This window comes from Megascapheus bottae, chromosome 17 (assembly GCF_031878675.1).
Source record: "Megascapheus bottae isolate mThoBot1 chromosome 17, mThoBot2.hap1, whole genome shotgun sequence".
Taxonomy (NCBI): Eukaryota; Metazoa; Chordata; class Mammalia; order Rodentia; family Geomyidae; genus Megascapheus; species Megascapheus bottae.
The window spans coordinates 45183413-45207800 of NC_143525.1; the positions used below are offsets into that span (position 1 = coordinate 45183413).

Below are 24388 nucleotides of genomic sequence, written 5' to 3' on the forward strand. Positions count from 1 at the left end.
CAGTTACCATCAGAGGCATAGCAGTCACATGACACCATGTTAAACATATGAAGAAGCTGACAGGAGCTGTGGTGGTAGTGGTGGTGATGATGCTGAATGTTAGTAAATATCCACCAGGTATAGAGATTACTGCCATTGCCATGTCAACCTAAGTCCCTTCAAGAATTTAGTCAGTCATATCTATCAAGTCTATCCTATCATTCAATGAAGCATTCTGAGATTCTTGCATCTACAATTCCTAGAGTTAGGAAACTATGACCTACTAGGTACTTTGAGAGACATGGAACAGCAAGTGTTTAGAAATGATTGTAGTTTATGTCACTACATTCATGAGATCTGTATTAAAAAACAAAAGAAAACAAACAGGCCACCATCTTTTTGTAGGCCTTATGGACACTAAGCAGAATTTTTTTCTGTAAGAAAATTTAGGAAAAATATATTCATGTTCTGACTCTAGTCTCTGTTTTAGCTAATTCTGCTTCAGTATTCCCATCTGTAAAATGGCCCTTAAACCACTGCCTATCCCAAAAAACAAACAAACACCCAGACAGGTGTTCTTGACTTTGAAATTCAAATAAATCTATTTGGACTGCTTCCAATAAAAAACCTATTGCTTTAATTTCAAAGTCAAATCTACACCACAACAATCAAGAAAGCCAGAAATGGCCTCTCTTTCTCCTTGACTTAGTAATATTCTGAATCTCTTACAAAATAACTACAGGCACCAAAATAAGACAGGTGCAAAAGAAGAATACTGATTTTGGAACAAAAGGATGAAGTGGCAAAGGATGATGATGCAGAACAAAACATGTATTGTAAAACCACTGAACATGAAAAGCATCAAGCTGCAACACTTTCTTATATTCCTGTTACTATTAGCTAAAAAACAAAAGCAAAATTAAAAAACCAACCCTTGCCACCCATGAAATGTTAAAAGTAAGTGCCTTTGGAAGTAAAACTTAGGGATGTATAAACTAGTTAAAAACAGATCACTAGTACCATGTGTGTGCTGAAATGGAATACAGCTATAAAAACTCGATACACACATGCAATGTATTAACTGGGAACTCTTCAGTTTTATATCTATTAAAGGAACAAACAATTTACATGTTGCTGCATTATGTGAGTATGCTATGTGGAGTGTCAACCCTTCTTCTTCACATCAAGTCATGCTAAGTGCAATCAGTGAGGGGGTGGAAAGGTTGGAGAAAAACAGGGAGAAAGAAAGTTTTCAAAAAATCTCTGCCTCAGCAAAAGTTTTCATTAAAATTTTAGACAAATGATCCCTGTGTCCTTCTCTCTTGCTGCCTGGGGCTCCATGCTATTTCTATGCAAATAACAACCTCGTGGTTTATATCTTATTATTTCCACCGGAGCTGCAGTGACATGACCTGAGACGTGGAAGAGGTGGGATGGAAAGGGGGGGGGCACTGAAGAGGAGAAAGAGAGAGAAGAGGGAGAGAGAGGTAGGGAGAGAGAGGGGAAAGAGAGAGGGAGAGAGAGATGGAGTGGGTACTCATTCAAGTGTGAAAAAATATTGTCAGGAGTGAGCGTCAAGAACAAAAAAATTGCAAGGATAACGTGTTTATTTCAATCCCCCCATCCTCATACCCCCACCCCCCACTTGCAAACCAGCACCTTTTAAAATTCATTGGGCATCAGGCGATCATGCACAATCCATCTGCTTTCACTTTATCATTTGCATTTCATGCCTCCTGGCTTTTGATGTGCTGATACTTTGATGCAGTCAGGAGACGCGCATTATCATTATTTCAATTTTCAAAGGGGTCAACGGGATCGGCACTTGCACACACAAGATCTTTTTTCCCCCCAGCAACCTCTGTGAACCCCCTTCTTATTCTTCACCCCAATGTTTAACATAAAAGATGAAGGCTCAAAAACGTAGATGGGTCAAATGTTTACAGTCTCAGACTGTATGTAAGCTTTCACATACCACTTATATTTCCACCCTACAGAGGCACACATATACTATGAGCAAAATGGCCAAGGCTTAAAAAGGAGTCTCTATAGTATTTCAAACACACAAAGACTTTCTCATCTGTGCACACTCAGGGAGGACGACAGTCACAGCTCCATAAGCAAGACACAGTAACAAAGAGATCAGTGCTCACACAGAGACATGTACTTGGAGTGACTTGCTCACACTCAGAATAAGTGAGACAGAAAACGATCTAGAGAGCGAAAGGCTAACAAGGGACTAGAAAGACATCAGAACACACAAAGACAAGAGAATGCACAAGGAGAGGGTAAGAGGAAGCACGTTGAGTGTAGTAGCTCTCGGGTGTTCTTTTTCATACCTCATAAGGAAAGGGGATGGTAGAACATTCTTAAATGAATTTGCATGAAATCCAGAGTCTTGCAGCAACATGACTCTTCTTAAGAGATGCTGACACGCAGACAGTGAAGTAGAACAAGATTAGGTAACATCTACAAATGATAACTCCCTTTAGCTAAGATGATCACGTCCTTCTGGAAATGAGCACTGTTTAGTACATTATAACAGCAGCTTTACTTGTCTTTCCTCTGAAACTAGCATTTTCCTTTAACCACACTAGGAAGGTAAATATACTGAATTTGACCAGTTCACCAGATATTATTTTTGTGCTGGTACTGGGGCTTGAACTCAGGACCTCATGCTCTCCTCAGGTTGGTGCTCTATCCCGGAGCCACACATCCAGTCACAGGGTTTTTGTTTTTTGTTTTTTGTTTTTATTGTTGTTGGTTAATTAGACAAAATCTCTCAGATTTGTCTGCCCAAGCTGGCTTTGAACCTTACTGTTCAGATCTCAGCCTAGGATTATAGGCAAACCATCAACATAAGCTCCACAGATTTTAAGAAAGAAATCCTGAGCATTTTCTTCATGACATAAATGAAATTCAACAGTCAAGTTTTCAGGCAAAACAAAGCAATACAAATCCTAAAGTAACAATAAAACTCACCCCTCAAAAAACTCAAAAGCCAACCAAACAAGCTTTCTAATAACCTTAACTTTGCTTTTTGTAATATGGTGTCTGTATGTGCATATAATAAGACACAGTTTAGAAATTATCTCTGTGTTGATGGTAAAAAAAAATATCATGTAAGGAAATGGCACTGTGACTCTTCAGATCAAGGACAATGCCCAGATCCATAGTTCCAAGCCCCACAACCAACAACAACAACAAAAAACCCCACAAACATTAAAACTAGATATCCTTAACACCTAGTGAGTAGATCTGAGACACTTCATGAGAGTAGATCTTCTCATATTCCTTATTTACAGGTCAGAAAAAGGAAAGGTGTGGGGCAAAACAAAAGCATTCAGGTTAAGGCTCAGCTTTCTGAGAATGTGAGCTCTTTAGAGCAAGGATTTTTATATGGTTTGTTCACTACTGTCTACAGAGGGTGTGGAACAGTGCCTGTCATGCAGTAGATTCTCAGTATTTATTGAGTGAAATGAATGAATGAATGCATGAATGAATGATATAAAGGTAAGCAAGTCAATGAGTAAAGATGAGAGGCAAGAGGAGGATACACGAAGAAAAGCATGGACTGAATGGCTTTCCTCCAGTTAGGACCTTAAATTAAGAAAATATAGCAATCTTTATTTGAAATAGATCACATACGTTACTCAAATCTTAGAAACTTACTTTGTTGAGCGCACCAGCTCCTGTCAGAATTAAGTGAGAATTCTCAACCTGGATCGTTCTTTGTCCCAGCCGGACAAGGTAAGCCCCGATCCCAATGGCCCGGCATGTGACCTTAAAAACAAATACATTGTCTTCAGTAACAAAAAACCAATCTCTTGGTCAAAGAAGAGAAAAAATTATTTATTTAGTAATTCAAGTTATTAGATACTCAAGGATCACAACCCTTTACTTGTCCATTTCACAGGTGCCTGGCATCTCTACTAATGACATGAGCAAAGAATATACAAAGAATGAAGAAAAGAAATTCACACTGTTAAAAGTTTGATAAGTCAAACTAGAGCCTGATACAAACCTAGGTTTATATGGAAGATCCAGTAACTTATATTACTAAATTACCACCGATTTTCTCATTGTACGGATAATGACACAATTATAGATACACAATGATACAATTTGTAGAAATGGTATGATTGGAGACTGAGTAGCATTGAATGTGGGAAGAAACAAACCTAGGCACATAAGCTAACTCAAAAAAAAATTCACACTCAGTGGGCTAAGGTGTAGCTCAGGGTACAAGGCACATACAAGGGTCTGGGTTAAATCACAGCCTTGAATTAACAGGGGAAGGGGAAAAAGGGGAAGCGGATAGGAAAAGAAGATCCAACATTCTAGAAGGATTTACCAGGCTAATGGTGATGATCTCATCATAGGCCAATGAGGATTCTCCTGCAATCATTCCTGAACCTCGAAGGTTCTCTGCTCCAAGTCCCTCTTCTTTCCCAATAATATCTGTTATCTTGTACCTATTGGAAATAGCCATGCAAAGTAATAAAAGTTAAACATATTTAACAATAATCCATTAAATGAACAATTAAGGCTGGCTCAAGGGGTAGAGCACTAGCTGAGCAAGAAGCAAGCTCAGGAGGACCTGACTTCAAATCCAAGTATTTCAGCAGCAGCAGCTACAACAACAATGGTAACAACAACAATAACCAGTCATTATTAAAAGACTACAGAACACATTTGAAAAATTTATATTCAACATGTAGGCTTTATGTTCTTCTATTATATTCTTTATCCATGTCTTTCCTTCTTAGCTTGTTTTCTATTCTACCTGAAAACAATATAGTACAGTAGACAAAATAAAATTGAAATTAAGCAAAGAGGTTTAAGTCCTTGCTCTGATATTTGCATTAGTGTGACTCTGGTGGTAACAGTTAACTTTGGCGAAATGGGTATAAAAGATCATCCCCTCTAAGCACTGACATGGGACTTAAATCAACAAGACAGCGTGGCACACAGATAACTGGCTTTCTTAAGCCAGTTTCTTTTTTTTACTAAAAGATTTTATTGACACTGATTTTTTTACAACATATTTCAAATGTCAAGTTTAGCAAATAAGTATTCAAGAATGGAATCTCTATATTTAATCACTGGCACATAAATTTAAGAACAAAATTAAAATTAAGCTGAGAGTTTGTCACAGATACATACCGATCTATACAATATAGCAATATGTCTACAGAATATATATCCACCATAGATTTATATGTCTATATAGTTATATTTATATCTCATAGCTCATGTCAATGACCTTGAGTACTGAGTATTGAGTCATCGCTCGTGGACTGTTCAGATCTAATGTCCACATATCAAGGAGATCACGTACCTTTTGTTCCTTTGGTCTTGGCTTGTATCTCACTCAACATGTGTTGTTCTAGTTTCATCCACTTTCCAGTGAATGTCATTATTTTATCTTGTCTGGTGGCTATGTAGAATTCCATTGTATATATGTACCATATTTTTTTGTATCCATTCATCTGTAGTGGGGCATCTAGCTTGTTTCCATTGCTTGGCTATTGTGAACAGCGCAATGATGAACATGGCTGTGCAGGTGTCCTTTTATCCCGGGTTATGATTCTCAGGGTAGATTGAGCTAGTTTCTTTTTTGTTCTTTTTTTTTTTTTCCTTGCCAGTCGTGGACCTTCAGTTCCGGGCCTGAGCACTGTCCTTGGGCTTTCTCAAGGCTAGAGCTCTACCACTTTAGCCACAGCACCATTTCTGGCCTTTTCTATGTATGTGATACCAAGGACTCATGCGTGGAAGGGAGGCACTCTACCACTACACCAAACTCCCGGCCTGATCCAGTTTCTTAAAAGTGGGGTCAATGTATGTCAGTACAATAAGCAATAGCCACTAATTCACAATTTCAGGTCTTTTTTTTTTAATCCAAAGGCCAGGCGCCAGTGGATCAGATGTGCAATCCTAGCTACTCAGAAGACAGAGATCTGAAGATTGCAGTTTGAAGTTAGCTGGGGCAGGAAAGTCCATGAGACTCTTATTTGCAATTAATCACCAAAAAGCTGGAAGTGAAGCTTCGGCTCAAGTGGTAAATAAGAGCACTAGCCTGAGTAAAAAAGCTCATAGCTGGCACCCAGGCCCTGAGATCAAATCCTAGGATCTACATCAAAAAAAATTTTTTTAGGGCCGGGAGTTTGGCCTAGTGGTTAAAGTGCTTGCCTAGCATGCATGAAGACCCGGGTTCGATTCCTCGGTACCACATACATAGATAAAAGCCAGAAGTGGTGCTGAGGCTCAAGTGATAGAGCTCTAGCCTTAAGAAAGTCCAAGGACAGTGCTCAGGCCCTGAGCTCAAGCCCAGGACTGGCAAAAAAAAAAAAAAAATTTTTTTTAAATCCAAAGATAGAAGTAGCAGAAAGCTCAGCCAAGTTTCTCAAATCAAAATCTTCTCCTTTTCTAATATAAAAAATAGGAAAGTCAAAGCAGTGTATTCCTTCCTGTTAAGATATACCAAGTGTATTCATCAGGGTTCCCAGCGATGGTTCTCTAGAGGAGCAAGTGGAACGTATATGCACAGTGAAGTGCTGACCAAGTTAACCAGAAAACAGCCTGCGGATTGATCTAGTAGGAGTTACTTATCTGTCTTCCTGGCAAGGGATAAGGAATGATAGCTGATAATGGGAAATGGGAGTGGGGAATGCCAATAATAAAAGAAAGGAAAAATATAAAGTTGGAAGCAGAGATAGGCAAATGTTATTTGTTGTTCCAAGTGTACCCAGAAGGTATGGCACTGGGTAGTTTTATAAATTGAAATAATTAGTATCCCACAGTGGCTCTCAAACTATTCCCCACTTTCTCTGCTCCATTTTTTTTTTTGTTAATTCCATTTATTTGCCCTTGATATTGGCCTGTGACTTTACATCTCTTCTTCTTCCCAGATTTTTAACTTCTTACTTTTAGTCCCCTAACAGTATGTATTAATACCTCAATTCTTCCTTAGACCTTAGGTTCTAGAGTTATTTTATATATAAAGCTAATCTGGGGCCAGGAGTTTGGCCTAGTGGTAGAGTGCTTGCCTGGCAAGCACGAAGACCAGGGTTTGATTCCTCAGCACCACATACATACTAAAAAAAAAGCTGGAAGTGCTCCTGTGGCTCAAGTGTAGAGTTCTAGCCTTGAGAAAAGTCCCTGAGTTCAAGCCGCATAACTGGCAAAAAATAAAAATAAAAAAAATTAAGCTAATCTTCCTTAAAAAGCGAATGTTCCAGGTTAATTTGGGGAGGTGATAACGTGTTCCTAACATGATATATAATGACAAATACTCATGGGTCCAAATAAGGAGATCCCTACCTAATAATGCTTGCCTATTTCTTCACATTTGTTTAGGATTTGTTAAGAAGCCTTTTCTTCTACATTATTATATGGAAAAGTACTCAAATCTCCCATTTTCTGTTAAGACTGTATTTCTTTTTCCTCCCTCCTTCCCTCCCTCCCCCCTTCTCTTTCCCCTTCCTTCCTTCCTTCCTTCCTTCCTTCCTTCCTTCCTTCCTTCCTTCCTTCCTTCCTTCCTTCCTTCCTCCCCCTTCCTCTCTCTTTCTTTCTGCCAGTCCTGGCCTTGAGCTCAGTGTCTGAGCACTGCCCTTTGATTTTCAAGGTTACAGCTCTACCACTTGAGCCTCAGCACCACTTCTGGCTTTTTTCTCTGTATGTGGTACTGGGGAATTTAACCCAGGTCTTCATGCATGCTAGGCAAGCACTCTACACCACTAGGCCAAACTCCTGGCCCCAAGACTGTAATTCTTTAAAGAAGTATTAAACATAATGTTATTAAAAAAAAACTTGAGTATCATTACAATTAAGTTATTCTGCTCTTTAAAACTCATACATGATTTAAAGTCTAGTGTAGTTTGGCCTTGAACTTTCAATCCTCCTGCTTCAGCCTTTCTAATGATACATTATTCTGATTTTCATTACAATCCAATATGAGAAACAATATCATCTCCATTATTACAGATAATAGTTAATAGCCAGGATATTTGATTGTTTACTATGAGCTCGGGCTTGTGCTGAGGGCCCTAGTCTATCTAATCTCATTTTTGCAGGTGAAGAAAAATTACTTATTTTGTAACAAAAACAATGCACTAAATTGTATTTGGAAATACCTTCCCACCACCACTAATACAGAATTTTAAAAATATGTAATGGGGGAACAGTTCTCACCAATTACAGAAAAAGCAAAACATTTAGAAATAAACTCAAAAACCTGGCCAAAATCCCACCATACTCAGTGTTCCGAGCATTTTAGGACACTCTTGGAGTATGGCAAGGCTGTTTTAACTTTTTAGACACTGTGACATGTAGTATCTTCTGGCCGTCAGGTTAGTGACTCGTATTAGCTAGTTAACAGTTCAACACTGGGTAGTGCTCTATTCCTTTTGAAAATGTTCTGTCCTGACATAGCCAGATTTGTATACTTTCTATGTAAAAAAGGTAGGTGCTGCACGCATGCATGCACACATGTGCACACGATACACACTCATACACACACTCAGGTGAAAACAACTAGTAAGACTTGAATAAAAATTTAAAGATGAAAGAAAAATTTTTAGGAGTGTATTTAAACAATGTGGAATTTGTCCAAGAATAGATAAAACAAAAAAGAGGAACATATGAATTATTCAATAAATAGTATTAGAGTAATTAGCATTCGAGAAAGTACTTGTAGAAAGATTATAAAAATGTTCAGCTTCATGAGTAATCAAAAATACAAGTTAAAATAACAATTGCTGTCTTTATCCTACTTTATTAATTGAGAATAATCAGTCTTGGCAAGAGTACAGAAAAATTAGCCAGATATGGTGGCTCATGCCTGTAATCCTAGCTACTCAGGAGGCTGAGATCTAAGGATCTCAGTTCAAAGCCAGCCAGGCACTAAAGACGCTGAGACTCTTATCTCCAATTAACCACTAGAAAACCAGAAGTGGAGCTGTGGCTCAGCGGGTAGGGTGGTAGCCTTGAGCTGAAGAGCTCAGGGACAGAGTTCAGAGTCCAAGCCCCATGACTGACCCTCCTCCCCCCAAAAAAAAGTAGAGACAAATTAAAGGAGAGAAGGTAAGCACTAATACTGATTAGAACTATACATTATAGAGAGTGATCTGAAATTTTTAAAAAACCTTAAAAATGGACTTTTATGACTAATAATTATGCTTCTAGAAACTGACCTAAAATGAATAATTAGATTTTCATAAACGTTTATATGAAAGAATGTGCACCCGAAGACATACAGTGAAAAATAAGAAATAGCCTGAATGTTCAAATGCTATATATTCATTAAGACAGAATACAACCATTAAACTTCATATTTTTAAATAATATTTTAAGAATATAAGTTTAGATAAGAATATTTTTTACTAAAAATAACAAATGTAAAGGAAACAATGTATTTACTATAATCCCAAGTTTGTAGATGAAAAGGTATGAATGTAGAAAGACAGAATATAACAAATTCATAATTGTGGCTTAAGGACCAGATAGAACCGTGGTTGATTCTAAATTTTTCCCTCATAACTGTTCATATGCTTCTATTTTTCTAAAATGAATAAATATTGTAAATATAATTTTAAAATTTCTAGGAATAATAGGTCCTTCAGTTAGTAAGCAATAGAGTTAAGTGGTAGAGTGCTTGCCTAGCATGCATGAAACCCTGGGTTTGATTCCTCGGAACCACATACACAGAAGAACCAGAACTGGTGCTGTGGCTCAAGTAGTAGAGTACTACCCTTAAGAAAGTTCAAGGACTGTGCCCAGACTCTGAGTTCAAATCCTAGGACTAGTTTTAAAAAAAAGTCACCTAGATTATTTATTGAGTAATCTTCAGTGCTCTTCAAAGTAATAATCAGTAGAACAATACAGAAAATGACCAATTCTTTTGTCATAGCCAAGTCATTCTGACGTATGGATACCTACCTGGATTCTCCTTCATCCTCCACATGTTCACAATGGACAGAGTTGAGGGCGCTGACTCTCTTGTAATCTTGAGGGGTCAGATACAAATATTTGTATCCCTGTAAAGCACAAGTTTTTAACCCATTATATTTCCAGAAGACACAGCAAGGAGTGCATAAAAAAATAAACTAGTCCCATAGCTAGCTGTCAACTGCCACAGCACTTTTGGAATTACTGTATATTAAAGTGTTAGTGCAGGCATAGAAGTACCATGCCTTTTCCCCAACCAAATCACTGAATGCCCTTGATACTTTGTGGTTACAACTCCACGTATATTCAATTTATTTCATTTTCAATAGTGTTACAGGATCATTTTTGGACCTTTTGGTGAGTTTTATTAATGGCATTTACATGAAATTCAAGAAAGAATTGTGTGAAGAATAATAACAGACTGACAAATCTAGAAGATTCAATATGGAAATCAGAAGGCTATCCAATGCTAATTAATAACCAATGAGCTCGGTGATTTGTTGTTTTTTTAAACAAATATTCAATTTCTACTTAAAGTTATATTAATATTTGATAATTGAAATGTTTAGAGACATATATACTCACATACAAAATAAGAGTACTGCAGCACATGTAATTAACATATGATTTACCTCTGTACCATTCAGTAGTTTTTCACAATTGTAAAAGGGATGATTGTGCAACAATTAGGACTAATTCTAGCATACTCTCACTACCCACCTGTTAGTACTCATTATGAATTCCCACATATTTTTAAAATAACTGCTACTGAACTTACATTCAATAAGATCCATCAATTTTAAGTGTTAAACTTTTTTGGGGAGGGGGGGCTTTGAGACAATCTTGTTATATTGCTTAGACTGGCCTTCAAACATCAGCCCCATGAGTAGCTAGGATTAAAGGCTTGAACCAGTATATACAACCTTGTGTTGTAATTTGATGACTTCTGACAAATTTATATATTTATACAACTAGTATGGCAACTAAAATATAAAATATGTCTATTATATCTCAAAAGAATCCTATGTGTAAAGATATGAAAGACAACAAAAGAAGCTGAGGAAGAGAAGCCAAGGAGGGAGACCAAAAAAAAAAAAAAAAAAGAAAGAAAGAAAGAGAGGAAAAGAAGAAGAAAAAGATTATAGGGTTCTGAAAGCTAATAGAAAAAATTATTTCAAAGGTAAAATGAGTGGCCGGGAGTGTAGTCTAGTGGTAGAGTGCTCACCTAGCATGCACAAAGCCCTGAGTTCAATTCCTTGGTACCACATACACAGAAAAAGGCAGAAGTGATGCTGTAGCTCAAGTGGAACAGCGCTAGCTTTGAGAAAGCTCAAGGACAGTGCTCAGGCCCTGAGTTCAAACTCTAGGACTGGCAGAGAGAGACGGAGGAGGGAGGGAGAGAGAGAAGACGAGAGGAGAGAGAGAAGAGAGATAGAGAGGAGTGGAGAGAGAGAAGGGAGAGAGAGAGAGGGAGAGAGGGGGGTATGGGAAGAAAGAAAGAAAGAAAGAAAGAAAGAAAGAAAGAAAGAAAGAAAGAAAGAAAGAAAGAAAGAAAGAAAGAAAGAAAGACAGAAAGAAAGGAGGGAGGGAGGGAGGGAGGGAGGGAGGGAGGGAGGGAGGGAAGGAAGGAAGGAGGGAAGGAAGGAAGGAGGGAAGAAAGAAAGAAAAAGAGAGAAAGAAAGAGAAAGCAAGCAAGCAAGCAAGCTAGCTAGCTCACTGTTTTTCCTGCCTGTGTTGTCTTCCACTTGTGTGATCCTCAGTTCTCTAGCTCCTGAGTAGCTAGGATTAATAGGCATGGACCATTGATGCCTCAGGGATAACACCCAGGCCCTGAATTTAAGCCCTATGAGTGACCCCACAACCCCCCCCAAAAAAACATGAAAGCAAAATAAGAACAGGGCACAAGTATTGATCTACATCCTTAATTGCAAGAAGGGAGAAGATCAATGTATAAGTAGAGGATTGCCTTAGACAGGAGCAGGGTCATTTGTCCAAACAACTTTTGTAAAAGTACAGACGAAGACATAGGGAAGCTTGTGGACAGTCTGGTCCAATTTGTTTCTGTTTCTGAGTAAATTGAGAAACAAGGTCTACAATCAGTTAAGAGTGAAGATGGAAGAAGAAGGCAGTGAGAGCTTAGGGAGAAAAGATGTAAAACTATCATGCAGGGGTTTTAAAAGCTTCAAGTCAACAGAACCACACAGGTATACTCATGGAGTAGACAGATGGATTTTTTTTTGTTTGTTTGGTTGGTTTTTTTTTGCCAGTCCTGGACTCGAGCTCAGGGCCTGAGCACTGTCCTTGGACTTTCTCAAGGCTAGAGCTCTACCACTTGAGCCTCAGCACCACTTCTAGCTTTTTAAAATTTTTCCACGTATGTGGTACCGAGGAATCGAACCTGGGTCTTATGCATGCTAGGCAAGCACTCTACCACTAGGCCAAACTCCTGGGCCAAACAGATGGATTTTTAACAGAGATTTTGGAAGGACAGAATGAAGGGAGAAACAAAATGTTCAAGATGGACTGTTGCTTTGGAAAATTGGAGACTGCCAGCTAAGAAGAAGATAAAAGAGTGGCAATGAAAGGCATTCTTGAAATTATGGGGAAGATGAGGCTGAGCTAGATGTTGGACAGGACCAATAGAGGATGATATAGGAAGTCAAGATCCAAGAAGCTAGATTCTAGGAGGGATCTTTTAACAAAGATATAGTAGTCACAAAGAATTGTCACATGATTAAGTAGTAATGGAAAAGAGACAAGTGCCAGAAACTAAAAGATAGAAAGAATAAGAGATTGTAACTGAAGGGTGAAGAAATACTATAATAAAATAGTATGGCAGGTATGAAATTCAAAAATGGATCCCCCCCCCCCGACCCTCACCCTAGGAAAAGGGAGAAGAAAGAGTCTGGAAGTAGCAATGAAGATGCAAGACGATAGCATGCCCCCTTTAGGATCAGTAGTACAAGGGAAAGAGAATACTTGGGAAGGAAACAGGAGAACCAATGTCTTTACAGAATGCTTTTAGGTTGGAGAAGAAGCTAGGGATATAAGGGCTTTCCCTGATGATTGATAGTAAATTCTGGAAACCACAGTGGAATAGTTCAAAGATATACATCTTAGATTTACATATGTCATGCCAAATGCATTCCTATCATGCCATCTAATGTTCAACCAAACAAACAGCCATTTATTTTAAGGCCAGACGGAAAATCAGATAAATCTATTGCCAAGCAATTTGTGTCTCAAGGAATCTCTGTAATTATTTATATTTTGGTTTTTTGTATATATACTTTGAACCCAAATCTCTTTTCTTCTATCTCTCTATATATGCATACAAATACTCATAACCATGGAGTATTTTTATCTCTTCTTAGTCCGTACCTTGTAAGGATCTTGTGGATCTACCCAGGCCACATGAAACATATGCCGAATTTCTTCTGCCAATCCAATTCTTGCTCCACTGTTGGCTGCTACATAGATACGGGGGATTCCTTCTGCTCTGGCAAGTTCAGAAGCTCTGAGAAACAGCAAGTCCTCCTGAGGCCCAAAGGACCCAATTCGGTATGTGATATCATTGCCAATAACAATTATATCCCGGCCTTCTGGATACTCAGGACTTTTAAGGGTCATTTTCCAAGCTACCATGCCAATCTATAAAAATACAAACAAATGAATGTAAGTTTCTTACATGCAAAAATTTCCCAGGTTTCTTGATGATATGACACTGTGATCATGTGACACATCCTTCATATAAAGATATTTACTGCTAAGAGCCATATTCCCTATTGGAAACTAGAAAAACATTCTATAGTATACTGCTTTAAACAATGCTGAGAACAGCTGGTTTACTATGTATTCCAAAGAGCTGTCTCAATTCCCTCTGTGAGCTTACTCAAAGAAGATAGTTACAAACAAAAACAAAACCCACCAATAATAACAGTGTAAATGCACTGTATGAATGAATACCTTAACAGTGATGACTAAATCCAGAATTCTCATTTCATTAACCTACATACTAAGGCATTATTCCAGCTTTAGTGAGATTCTTTCCAAGAAATCTTCAACATACAAGTTGTATAGAAAGAGAATCACCTCTCATGGACTGTGTGAGTTCTGTGATCTGAGGTGCTTTTACTATCCTTTAGTATTTGGTAAGAATAATAAAATCATTCCTTACTGGCTTGCTCCAGGAATCTTCCATTTCTGCAAGGATTTAGTACTGCTCAACACTATCCTTTTGAGCATCTCTTGCTGCTTTCTCACAGCATCAGAAAAACCAAAGAACGCAACAGAACTAATCTCTTGCTTCACTATGATATATGTAAATTTCTGGTCTCTGTTCAGCGGCACCTGACTAGTCACACAAAGAATATCAACTTAAAAGGCAGAGGTTACGTGTCTCTTCTCAAACCCTCATGACCCTCTCCTCTTTTAATCCCCCTCTATATGAAAACTAGTTAATCCTTCTATGTGTTTTTGGTAGTCTCATTTTTCTTTTCTATTCACTTACATCCCAGTTACAGCCGCTCCTATTTGCCTGTCTATGTACAATATACCTAGAGAAGTAATGCTTTCCACCCTTCCTCCCTCGCTTTCTTTCTTCCCTGCCCCCACCACTCACCCCCAAACACAATGCCTACCAGATGAGCATTCCTGGTCCTGCCTAATGGAGCCCAGTCACATCTGCATCCTTGGCCCCTCATCCCCAGGCCACTGCACATCACCTCATTGGGGAACTGGCCATCAAGAAGGGCCATTAACAGATGTAAATAGCAGCATCCCTGGAAAGCCACATGCATCACCCAGACTCAACCCGGCCAGTGATCATAAGCTCTGAGTACACATTCCTCAATCCAATTGCACATCCACTGTAATCAAGCTGGTTGAAGCTTTCCACATGGCTATTTGTGATTCTCTGAATTAAGAAACATACATATATATATATATCCATATATATATATGAAACACCCACAGATAAATATAAGCTATTTAATGCATCATACCATTGGCCAAATACAAATCAAAATGGATATAACACACAAGAAAAAAATCCAATCACTTTCTGAGATAAGGTATTATTCTATCTGCTTATTAAAGACAGATAAGGGAAAAGAGAAATGCATCATCTAAAATATAGTACAGAGAAACCTCAAATATCAGGATAATTTCAGTTGCAGTTCTTCAGAAGCTAGTTAATATAATGCATGTGTGGGAAGAAATATTTTTATCTGCCTTCTCACATACCTCCCCAGTCCAAATGTTCTTTTGTTTTTAGGAAAGAAAAGCTATTTCCTGTCTGCCATCTTCCAAATGCATTTGTAGTTAGGAAGATTAGGTTTCACAGCACATTTTATGCTATATTAACCTTAGCCACCTAGGCTAGAAGCTGCTTTGATACAAGCCCTGACGAATCTACGTTATCATTTGTGTGCTAATGTAAACATTGTGACTATGTGGCACTGGGCAGGCAAATAATACTCTTACCTTTTGTTAGTACCTGGGGACTGTAACTGTGTCACTTGGACAGTCAGTTCAGCAATTGGCCAGGTCATTATGTTTGCAATATTGACTTCTAATTAGGTGTCAACATAGCACCACCAAGAACACACTATTCTTCAGCAGTATCTTTTCAAAGTGAGTTCCTCACCGACTTCCCCCTGCCTCCCTGCCACCTTCCAAAGTATCATTACAAAACCAAGTATGGTAGCCAAGTCTTAACACAGCAAGATTTCTTACTGGAAGAGATTCCGTGGAGATACCACAATGGACAAATATACAAGAATGCATCTGTGACTCAATTTACATTAAAATTTTGGAGTTTATTACTCATTAAAAATAAGACATATATGGCAAAAAGGGGCCTTAGAAGTCAACCAAACAGATACAAATCCATCACTTATTAGTTTTGTGACCTTGGATATGCTGCTTAATCTTACTGAACTTCAGTATTCCTACATGCAAAATTAAGAAATAGCATGAATTTGATAAATATTGGAAAGAGAAATCTATTATTATTACTATTATTATTACTATTTGGTACTAGTCCTGAGGCTTGAACTCAGGACCTGGGTACTGTCTCTGATTTGTTTTTTATTCAAGGCTAGCGCTTACCACTAAAGCCACAGCTCCACCCCCATTTTTCTTTTCTTTTTGATGGGTCATGGGACTTGAACCCTGGGCCTGGGCATTGTTCCTGAGCTCTTCAGCTCAAGGCTACCACCCTACCCTTTAGCCACAGCCCCATCTCCCATTTTCTAGTTAACTGAAGAGTCTCACGGATTTGTAGTGCCCAGGCTGGCTTTGAACTGCAATGCCTCCTGAGTAGCTAGGATTACAGGCGTGAACCACCACGCCCAGCTTCCATTTTTTATGGTAGTTAATTGTAGATAGAGTCTTATGGATTTTCTTGCCTAGGGTTGGCTTCCAACTGCAATCCTCAGATCTCAGCCTCCTGAGTAGCTAGGATTATAGGTATAAACCATCATTCCAAAAACTTCATTCAAATTCTGTTTCTTCAATAAAGCATCCCCCAGCTTAAAATACCTCCTCTCTTCTCTGATCTCTAATACTTTCAGTTACAGAATCTGTTATTCATATACTACCAAGACTTCTTTTATCATCCCACATTTTTATTAGTGCATATTAGTTAAACAACATGGGGATTCATTACTCATACATTCATATACTTTGATTATGCTTACCCCCCTCTATTATTCTTGCTTATCTCCCCCTTTTAATCTTTCTTAAAATTTTTTAAAATGGAGTGAAAAGGGAAAATTCTGTATGTTGGGGTTAGTAGATATCTATGCTCAAAAGCTATCAAAATTACAGGTTTTCTTAATAAACATTTCTGAATAAACATTTATTAGTTCCTGGTTATGGTTATGATTATTATTGCCAGTACTGGGGACTGAACTCAAGGCCTCATGCTGCAAGTATACTACTACTTAAGCCAGGCTTCCAGTCCTGTGAATTGCTTATTTTTTGAAGTTCACAAAAAAAGAAATGGTATTTTTTACTAGACAAATTTGGAAGTATCTTTCAGAATAGTGTCACTGCCTTTAGCTGAATATAATAGAGAACAAGATTATTGATTATAATATAAACATAAATGTCACTGACCCCTAAATACTACATGGTTTCATGGATAGGATCCTGAAACAGGAAAAAAATTATTCAAAGACCTAGTAATAGTAGAACTTTGAGTACAAAAGCTTGAGGACAATGCTCAACATCTCAGTTCCGAAGTCTGCACTTTATTTAATACAATGGGAACAATGTTAACTTCTTGGTTTTGAAATCTGTGATCATTATATTTGATGTGAAACAGAGGAAGATGGGATTGGAAGTATAGTTCGATGGTAGAGAACATGTTCACATACGCATATGCAGGGTCAAGCAACTTGGCAAAGGAAGAGAAGTCTATATACTACTTTCAAAGGTTCAAAATTAATTGAAAATGCAAAGCTAAAACAATTAATGGGCATGGTGGAGAATGCTTGCAATTCTGGTGCTCAAGAGGCAGAGGCAAGAGAGGACATAAGTTCAGGTGAACCTCAACTGCATAGGGAGTTTGAAGCCTGCCATAAGCAAGCAAGCAAAGAACACATCATGATAAAAAATTTTTTTTGACCTGGGTGCTATTGGTTCATGCTTGTAATCTTAGCTACTCAGTAGGCTGAGATCTGAGGGTTGTGGTTCGAAGCCAGCCTAGACAGAAAAGTCCCTGTGAGACTCATCTCCAATTAACTACTCAAAACCCAAGGTGGCTCAAGTGGAAGAGGGCTAGCTTTGAGCACAAAAATGCTCAGGGACAGCACCCAGGCTCTCAGGTCAAACTCCACACACACAAAAATTACCACTTTAAACAGAGAATATCAAATCAAGGTCTTAGTAGCCAGGCATAGTGGTAATCTCAGAATCTCTTCACCTACGAGGCTGAGACAGGAGAATTGTAAATTAAGGGCTAGTTGGACTACATAGGGAAAAAAAAAAAAAGGAATAAAAAACCAACTCAAAAATCAACCTGAGTTTATTGGGGGTATCAGTTCATTTTTTTAAGAGAAATGCCCTGCAATGCTGTAGCAGAATGTAAACATAGGTATATATAGGCTTATACAATATTAATATTTCCACCTGAGAAGTAACTGCTTCACTGTTTTTCTGGTCTGATGGTTAAATACATATTTATACTTTTAAAGTCAATATTTGTACACTAGACAAGAACAGTGCCTATCAGCTAAATACATATTTAGGACTGTACCACATGTATTACAAACATGTACTAAAATCGAAAGCTTATATTTATATAAAGCCTTTCATCCTGATGGGGGCTAAAGAGCTTTACAAACATATGTACATAAAAGGACGGAAGCACTGAGCAGCAGGCAAGGTATCAATTCTCCCACTCCCCTATTTCTTCCAGCAGTCCTGGGGAGGAACACATGGTGTCGACAGATGCAGGTCTGTAACAGCTGCAAAGACATGTAACACAATAATCCAGTTCCGACTCGTAGTCACCGAAAGGAGACTTGCAACTTGAAAACAGCAACTGCTCTCCTCGAGTGCACAAGTACCACTGCCATTTCCAGCTTTGTGTTTTTAAATTATTCTCTACCAAACTCAACTAATCACTTGACAAAATTGAATTTGATACTGGAAATGGATTCTGAATGCAAAACACTTGGTTTGATGATGAACACTATGGTTGAAAAACGCTTCCTCTTGCCCTTATTAAACTGGGAGAGTGGGGGAAGGGTCACAACACTGAGAAGAAATGGCTCAAAATATTCTACCTAAGAATAGCTTTCTCTCAGAGGATTGGGTCATTACTTCAGAAGACAGTCATACTTCATTCCCCCAATTTAATTAGTTCACTGTCGTTTTTCAGACAAATTACTTTATATGAATGTTACATATACAATGTAGATTCTATATCACAGATTCTGCAATCCCTAAGAAAGTATGTACAAGTGTGACAATGTGATTAGCAATGCAGTATTCACTGATTTCATCTAAGCCCAAGTTGGCTTGTATATGAACGGAGGAGTAACAACCAAGGGATATCTTGTCACCAAGTTCCTTTTTTCCTGTCTTCTCTTTTCATATTTTTCACAAGTGAAATCAGGTATGACTGACACTCTCGGACTAAGGGCCACCTGTAGCCTGCAGTGTGAGTGGGTGGGTTGAGTTTCTGACTTGGGATTCCTAGTACGAGCAATGCTAGAATCTTCTTCCTTCACAACTGCTTTGCCTGAGCACAGACAAACCAAATGGCACTGTGCACTTGTGAAAAAGGCTGTTTTCATTAATAGTCATGAGTCAGCTTTCAAATATTTCATTTTAGACAATTTCTCATAACAGGGCTTCCAATGAATAGGTTTCTTAGGTTTAGGGTTATCAACGTAAGATAATTATCTTAAAATGAAAAAGAGAAAAGGATCAAAAGAGCTACAGTAAATAAGCTAAGGATTAACAGAAATAAATATTTGTTTTCCTTATACCAGTCCGGGGGGTGGAGGGGGGGAGATACTTCTCTGGTCACAATCTGGTTCCAGAATAAACATACTCAAGAGAAGGAGGAAGGAACTAGGAGAAGAAAGGAAGCAGAAGAGAGCAGTCTTATTTAACTGTTTTTATGTGGGTAAAATGATTTGTGCCACAGTATTTCCATAAGAAGTGGGACCATTATTTTCCTGTAGAAACACATTTGGTTTGAAAAGTATCACTGGACAGGACGTGAAAATCAAACCAAATGAATTATTCACAACCTCCGATCAGAGGTGATCATTATTTCTGATGCTCCAAACAGTGATTAGGATTCTGCCCTGAGATGTCATTTTCTCGCTGAGTAACACCAGCAGTACAGAAAGGCATTATCTATCTAACTATATATGTATTTTTTCTCTTGGGAGGACCCTGGTTTAATGTTACTATAACAGATACTAAAAACATGATAATATTAACATTTATTCTGGTGATACCCATAAATGCTATTAGTCTACCATGAAGTGTCAACACTAATCATGACCCAAAATTAACACCGAAATTGACATCAACATTAATTGTACTATCAGCATGAGTAGAATGTGAAAGCACACACAGGCACTTTCCAAAGCTTTGTTACTATAAAATGAAACAGTATTATTAAACTCAACAGGGAAATCTGAAGGGAAAGCTAAGGAACAAAGGTAAGAAACATGATTTTGTTTTTGGAGGAGATAAAGGAACATCCATCAGCTCTAACTATGCTATAGGAAGCAGAAAGGAAATATCTGTGCCAGAGTTGCCTTTCTTCTATCTCCACACTTAAAAGTTCACTTGTACCAATATCTTTCCATACAGATTTAAACACAGGCTAATATATTGTTAATTTGGTGAAACCCTGTCATTTTCTATGTTAAAAGCCAAGTAAAAAAAACGAGGATTTTGTTTTTGGCAAAATCTCCAATAGCTATTATTCTAATACCCTAATACAGTGATATAAAAATAAGTAAATAAACTAAAGTCTTAGAATGTTACCTCTGATTCAAACTAAATGTGTACATTATCTACATTAAGAGAGAGAAAGTAAATTGGAATTTGAATTATCTTTTGCTCGTTTTGTACCTTACATAGATTATTGAACATGTACTTTTAATTGCAAACAATCAAAAATGTCATAGTAATTTTAACTAAAATTAGTCTTAAAAAAGATATGATGAAATAGCAGAATATAATTCAGGTGCCTGTGGCTCACAGTTGCAATCCTAGCTACTTAGGAGGCTGAGATCTGAGGCTGAGATCAGTTCAAAGCCAGCCCAGGTACAAAAGTACATGAGACTCTTATCTCCAATTAACCACCAGAAAACCACAAGTGCTGTGGCTCCAGGGGTAGGGCAGTAGCCTTGAGCTGAAGAGCTCGGGGACAGTGAGCAGGCCCAGAGTTCAAGCCCGATTGACCAAAAACAACCCCCAAAAAACAAAAACATACATATGTGTGGTATGTGTGAGAGAAACTAAAACAATTTTACACATGTAGACACAGTAATTTAATGAACATATTAAAAAAAAACACATGTATTGGAGCAATACAAGCCAGTAGTACTTGGAAAATGGGGCACAGGGCTAATTGGTCAATATGAAAATTAACCAAGTTGGCTTATTGTATGTAGTTCCAGAAGCATGGTCTATTCATTACAGGAACAAATGTTGAACTCTGATGCTCTGTGCTGCACCTCATTCTCTGCTGTCATCTGCTGTTATCCTAATGTTCAATATTATCTCCAGCTAAAGCTATAAAGTGTCTTGACACAGGATACTATGTCATCGCTTTTTATAGGAGACTATTAAAACTTAAGATATGTACAAAAATGTGGGCAAGTGCCTTCTTTTGTCTAAGGGATATCTCTCAGGCTTTTTGAGAACAGAGGAGCTGTCTACAGACACTGCTGCAGTGGGCCAATGGTTGCTTTAAGATATTCAAAGTCAATCAAGCATATTGAGCTTTGGTTTACTAACTGAAATAAGGTGAAGCCATATCTAATCCACCTGAGGAGAAATCTCCAAAACAAATAACCAGCCATTCAAAGGAATCCTAAATATGTGCACCCCAAAAGAACAGTGTTAAAATACATCAGAATTCTGCTCAGGAAAACTTATTTTTCAAAAGTCAGTCTCAATTTTTTTCTTTGTATTTTTTTGGGGGGGAGGGTCAGTTATGGGACTTGAACTTTAAATTTTTTCTAATAAGTTACTTTGAGGTTGGTTAAAACAATGTGTAAACATCTAATATTAAAACTCAAGTCCACAAACAGCCAGTTTTAGACCATAATGGGTCCCACTAGAATTTGGGTCCAGGATGATCCAAGTAATTTCTTCAGAAGTGTGGAAAATGTCAACCAAGTGAATTTAAACAGAGGATTATGGTGGTTTTGCTAAAGTAATAAAGAGGTCTTTTGAGTTAAGAGAGCTGGCCTAAGAACAGTTAGGATGAAACTACTAATTTTTCCTGTTTTAGATGTGTTTAAGCTTACAGATCCTTTCTGTACTCAACTCCAAATTATCTTTCAAATTATTTTTAAAAAAACCATAGCAATATATAAATGAGAAGCACAGTAGTTAAGTGGTTAAGACTTAAGTGATCAGTAACGAGAGTAGTTGTCATTTTCTCATGTTCTATATTGTTTAAAATACTTTGTAATTAGAAGAAAAGACACAATACTATGTTGATGTGGGATGAGGCATCTTGGGAACAATTCAACAATAATTAAATATGGGTACTGTGAGGGTTATGCAGTTCTAGCACTGAATTCCTAATTTCCCACTATTTTTATCATTCCAGGCTTGAGAAAATAAAGCAAAACTGAAATTAGGTATCAATCATGACAGCAGCTAGACTTTAAAATCTTAATATATCCTAATTTATTTCTTCTTTGATTACCTTCTTAAAAAAAAGTATAAAAGCATGTAGGTTCAACACATTTGCAACCAAAGACTTAAAATGGCAATTACGTATTGTAGGTATATTAGGGAAAATCTGTACTCACTAGTTACAAAAAATGGCGTGGGGGGAAAGAAAGACACGAGTGGATTTGCCTCACCAACAAGGTAATTCAATAGGTTTCTTTGAATGTTAATCTACTGAAAGGAAAAACCCTGACACCTAGTGCCCATTTGAGAAAATGAAGCTATAGCCTCAGAATTGTGTGTGCTGAGGTGGCCATCAAACTATATTGAAAACATTTTCCTCCCAAAAATATTTTAAGAAATAAACATTATACCATTTAAGAACTCCAGTCTGTGATTACAATTTCGTTTTGGGTAGACGTATTATTGCTAATTATAACTGTTTTTCTGATAAGAGTGAAGAGAGGAAATATTTAAAAGACTATATTTTGAAATAATAAGAAACACTGGGAACTGATTTCTACTATCACTGAAATTACTCTAAGAGTTAGCTTTCTCTCTATCCTGTCTGCCATCATTGCCTGATTCAGAGATTCCTGATCCAGTTCACAGAGCTGATTTTGAATGAACAAAATAAAATGCTAATGACTTACTGCAGAATAAATAACAGCCTCAAGAAGGCAAGCATGTTTTTTGTCCTACCAGGCAAAGTTAAGTTGTTCTCTGTCAAGTCCGTTACAGCCCTTGGCTTGATCCCAGTGTGAGCTTTTTAATAATGGGATTTAGTGTGAACAGAAGCTGCACTGGATTGAGAACTGTTACTCAAAATGTTCCCACCTGCAATTACAGCTTCCACCAAATGATCAAAACAGATTAGTTAACTGGCAGGAAAATGAAAACAATTCCTCAAAAACTGCAAAGTAGTAAAGTATACTGGCTGGACAGCTGCATTTCTCTTCTATGGGGGCCCAGCAGCATACATTCATCTAACTGTGCATTTACATCCAGTGCCCATCACAGTAGCATCACAGTAGCTAAAAATGAAATCAGTTTAGTCTCTGTTGCAATCACATTTTCCTCAATTTTCATTTTTACTTGAAACCATCAAGAAAATCCTAGCAACTCATCTTTTGAGCAAATAACATACATAGTTCACAGATTTGGGATACATTGTTTTTTATTTCTACTCCAAATTTATGTTAAATGTTATGCCATTCAAACCTGACAAAGAGAAAAACGTGTGCTCCTATACCTTTCATCAGACATGAGACAACAGTCCTTTAGTTACATCTTTCTTTCTGGGGAAGGGACAACTAGGAAAACAGAAAGGAGAAAGCAGCTAACCGAATCAGAAAAGCTTTCTTTCTTCTGCTTTTAACACAGGCATGAATGCTCAAAATGCAGGTCACATCTCTGCTGAAATAGCCAATATTCTTTCTCAAATGGCAAACAAGTTACCTAAAACTAAATGAAACTGAATTGGTCCAAGTCTTGGTCCTATCACCATTTCACCTATTTACTGTCCGGGGGTGGGGGGGGAGGGAGAAGGAAATAGGGAAGGAAGGCTGGCTACCAATATAACCAATGGTCTGATAAGTGCAGGTTTTCTGCCTTTGATCGTAGGGTAAAGCATCTCAATTCATGGAAAAACTCTGCAGGAATCTTTTGTTTTACCTTTATTTTTTATATCCATGTGCTAGCTTTTAAACCTAAAAACTCCTATGCTTCAAGGTAATGTAATACCACCCACAATGACGACCTGGTAGAGCCATCACTTTTGGAGAACACTGTATTACAGTGATTTAATGTCCACATAGCATCAATGCATTTACATTGAACCTTGGCTCTCAGAACATTAACAGGTCAATTTTTTATTCCTTTTTTTTTTAAATAAAACTATTTCTCAAGGCTCTATTCAGATGTCCATTCTCTTTGGGACAGGACATATTTGCTCCAAATCTCATTAACAAGAGCTCTTTTTCCTCCCCCTCACATCATTCTTGATGTAATATGTACAGTGCGAGGCTCATGACAAACTTGTCTCTTTGGCTAAAGAAAATTAAATTGCAATAGC

At 37.7% G+C, this 24388-nt stretch overlaps 1 protein-coding gene across 4 annotated transcripts in view; it reads right to left on the bottom strand.

The window, feature by feature from the left end:
- Acaca (acetyl-CoA carboxylase alpha) overlaps window positions 1-24388 on the bottom strand; it is a 251719-nt gene that overhangs the window by 61995 nt on the left and 165336 nt on the right. For all 4 annotated transcript variants that reach the window (XM_090351204.1, XM_090351203.1, XM_090351206.1 and 1 more), the window contains 4 exons: window positions 13309-13578; window positions 9919-10016; window positions 4334-4454; window positions 3652-3762 (listed from right to left, as the gene is read on the bottom strand). In XM_090351204.1, the coding sequence (XP_090207330.1) occupies window positions 3652-3762; window positions 4334-4454; window positions 9919-10016; window positions 13309-13578 (600 nt within the window). The remainder of the gene's footprint in view (window positions 1-3651; window positions 3763-4333; window positions 4455-9918; window positions 10017-13308; window positions 13579-24388) is intronic.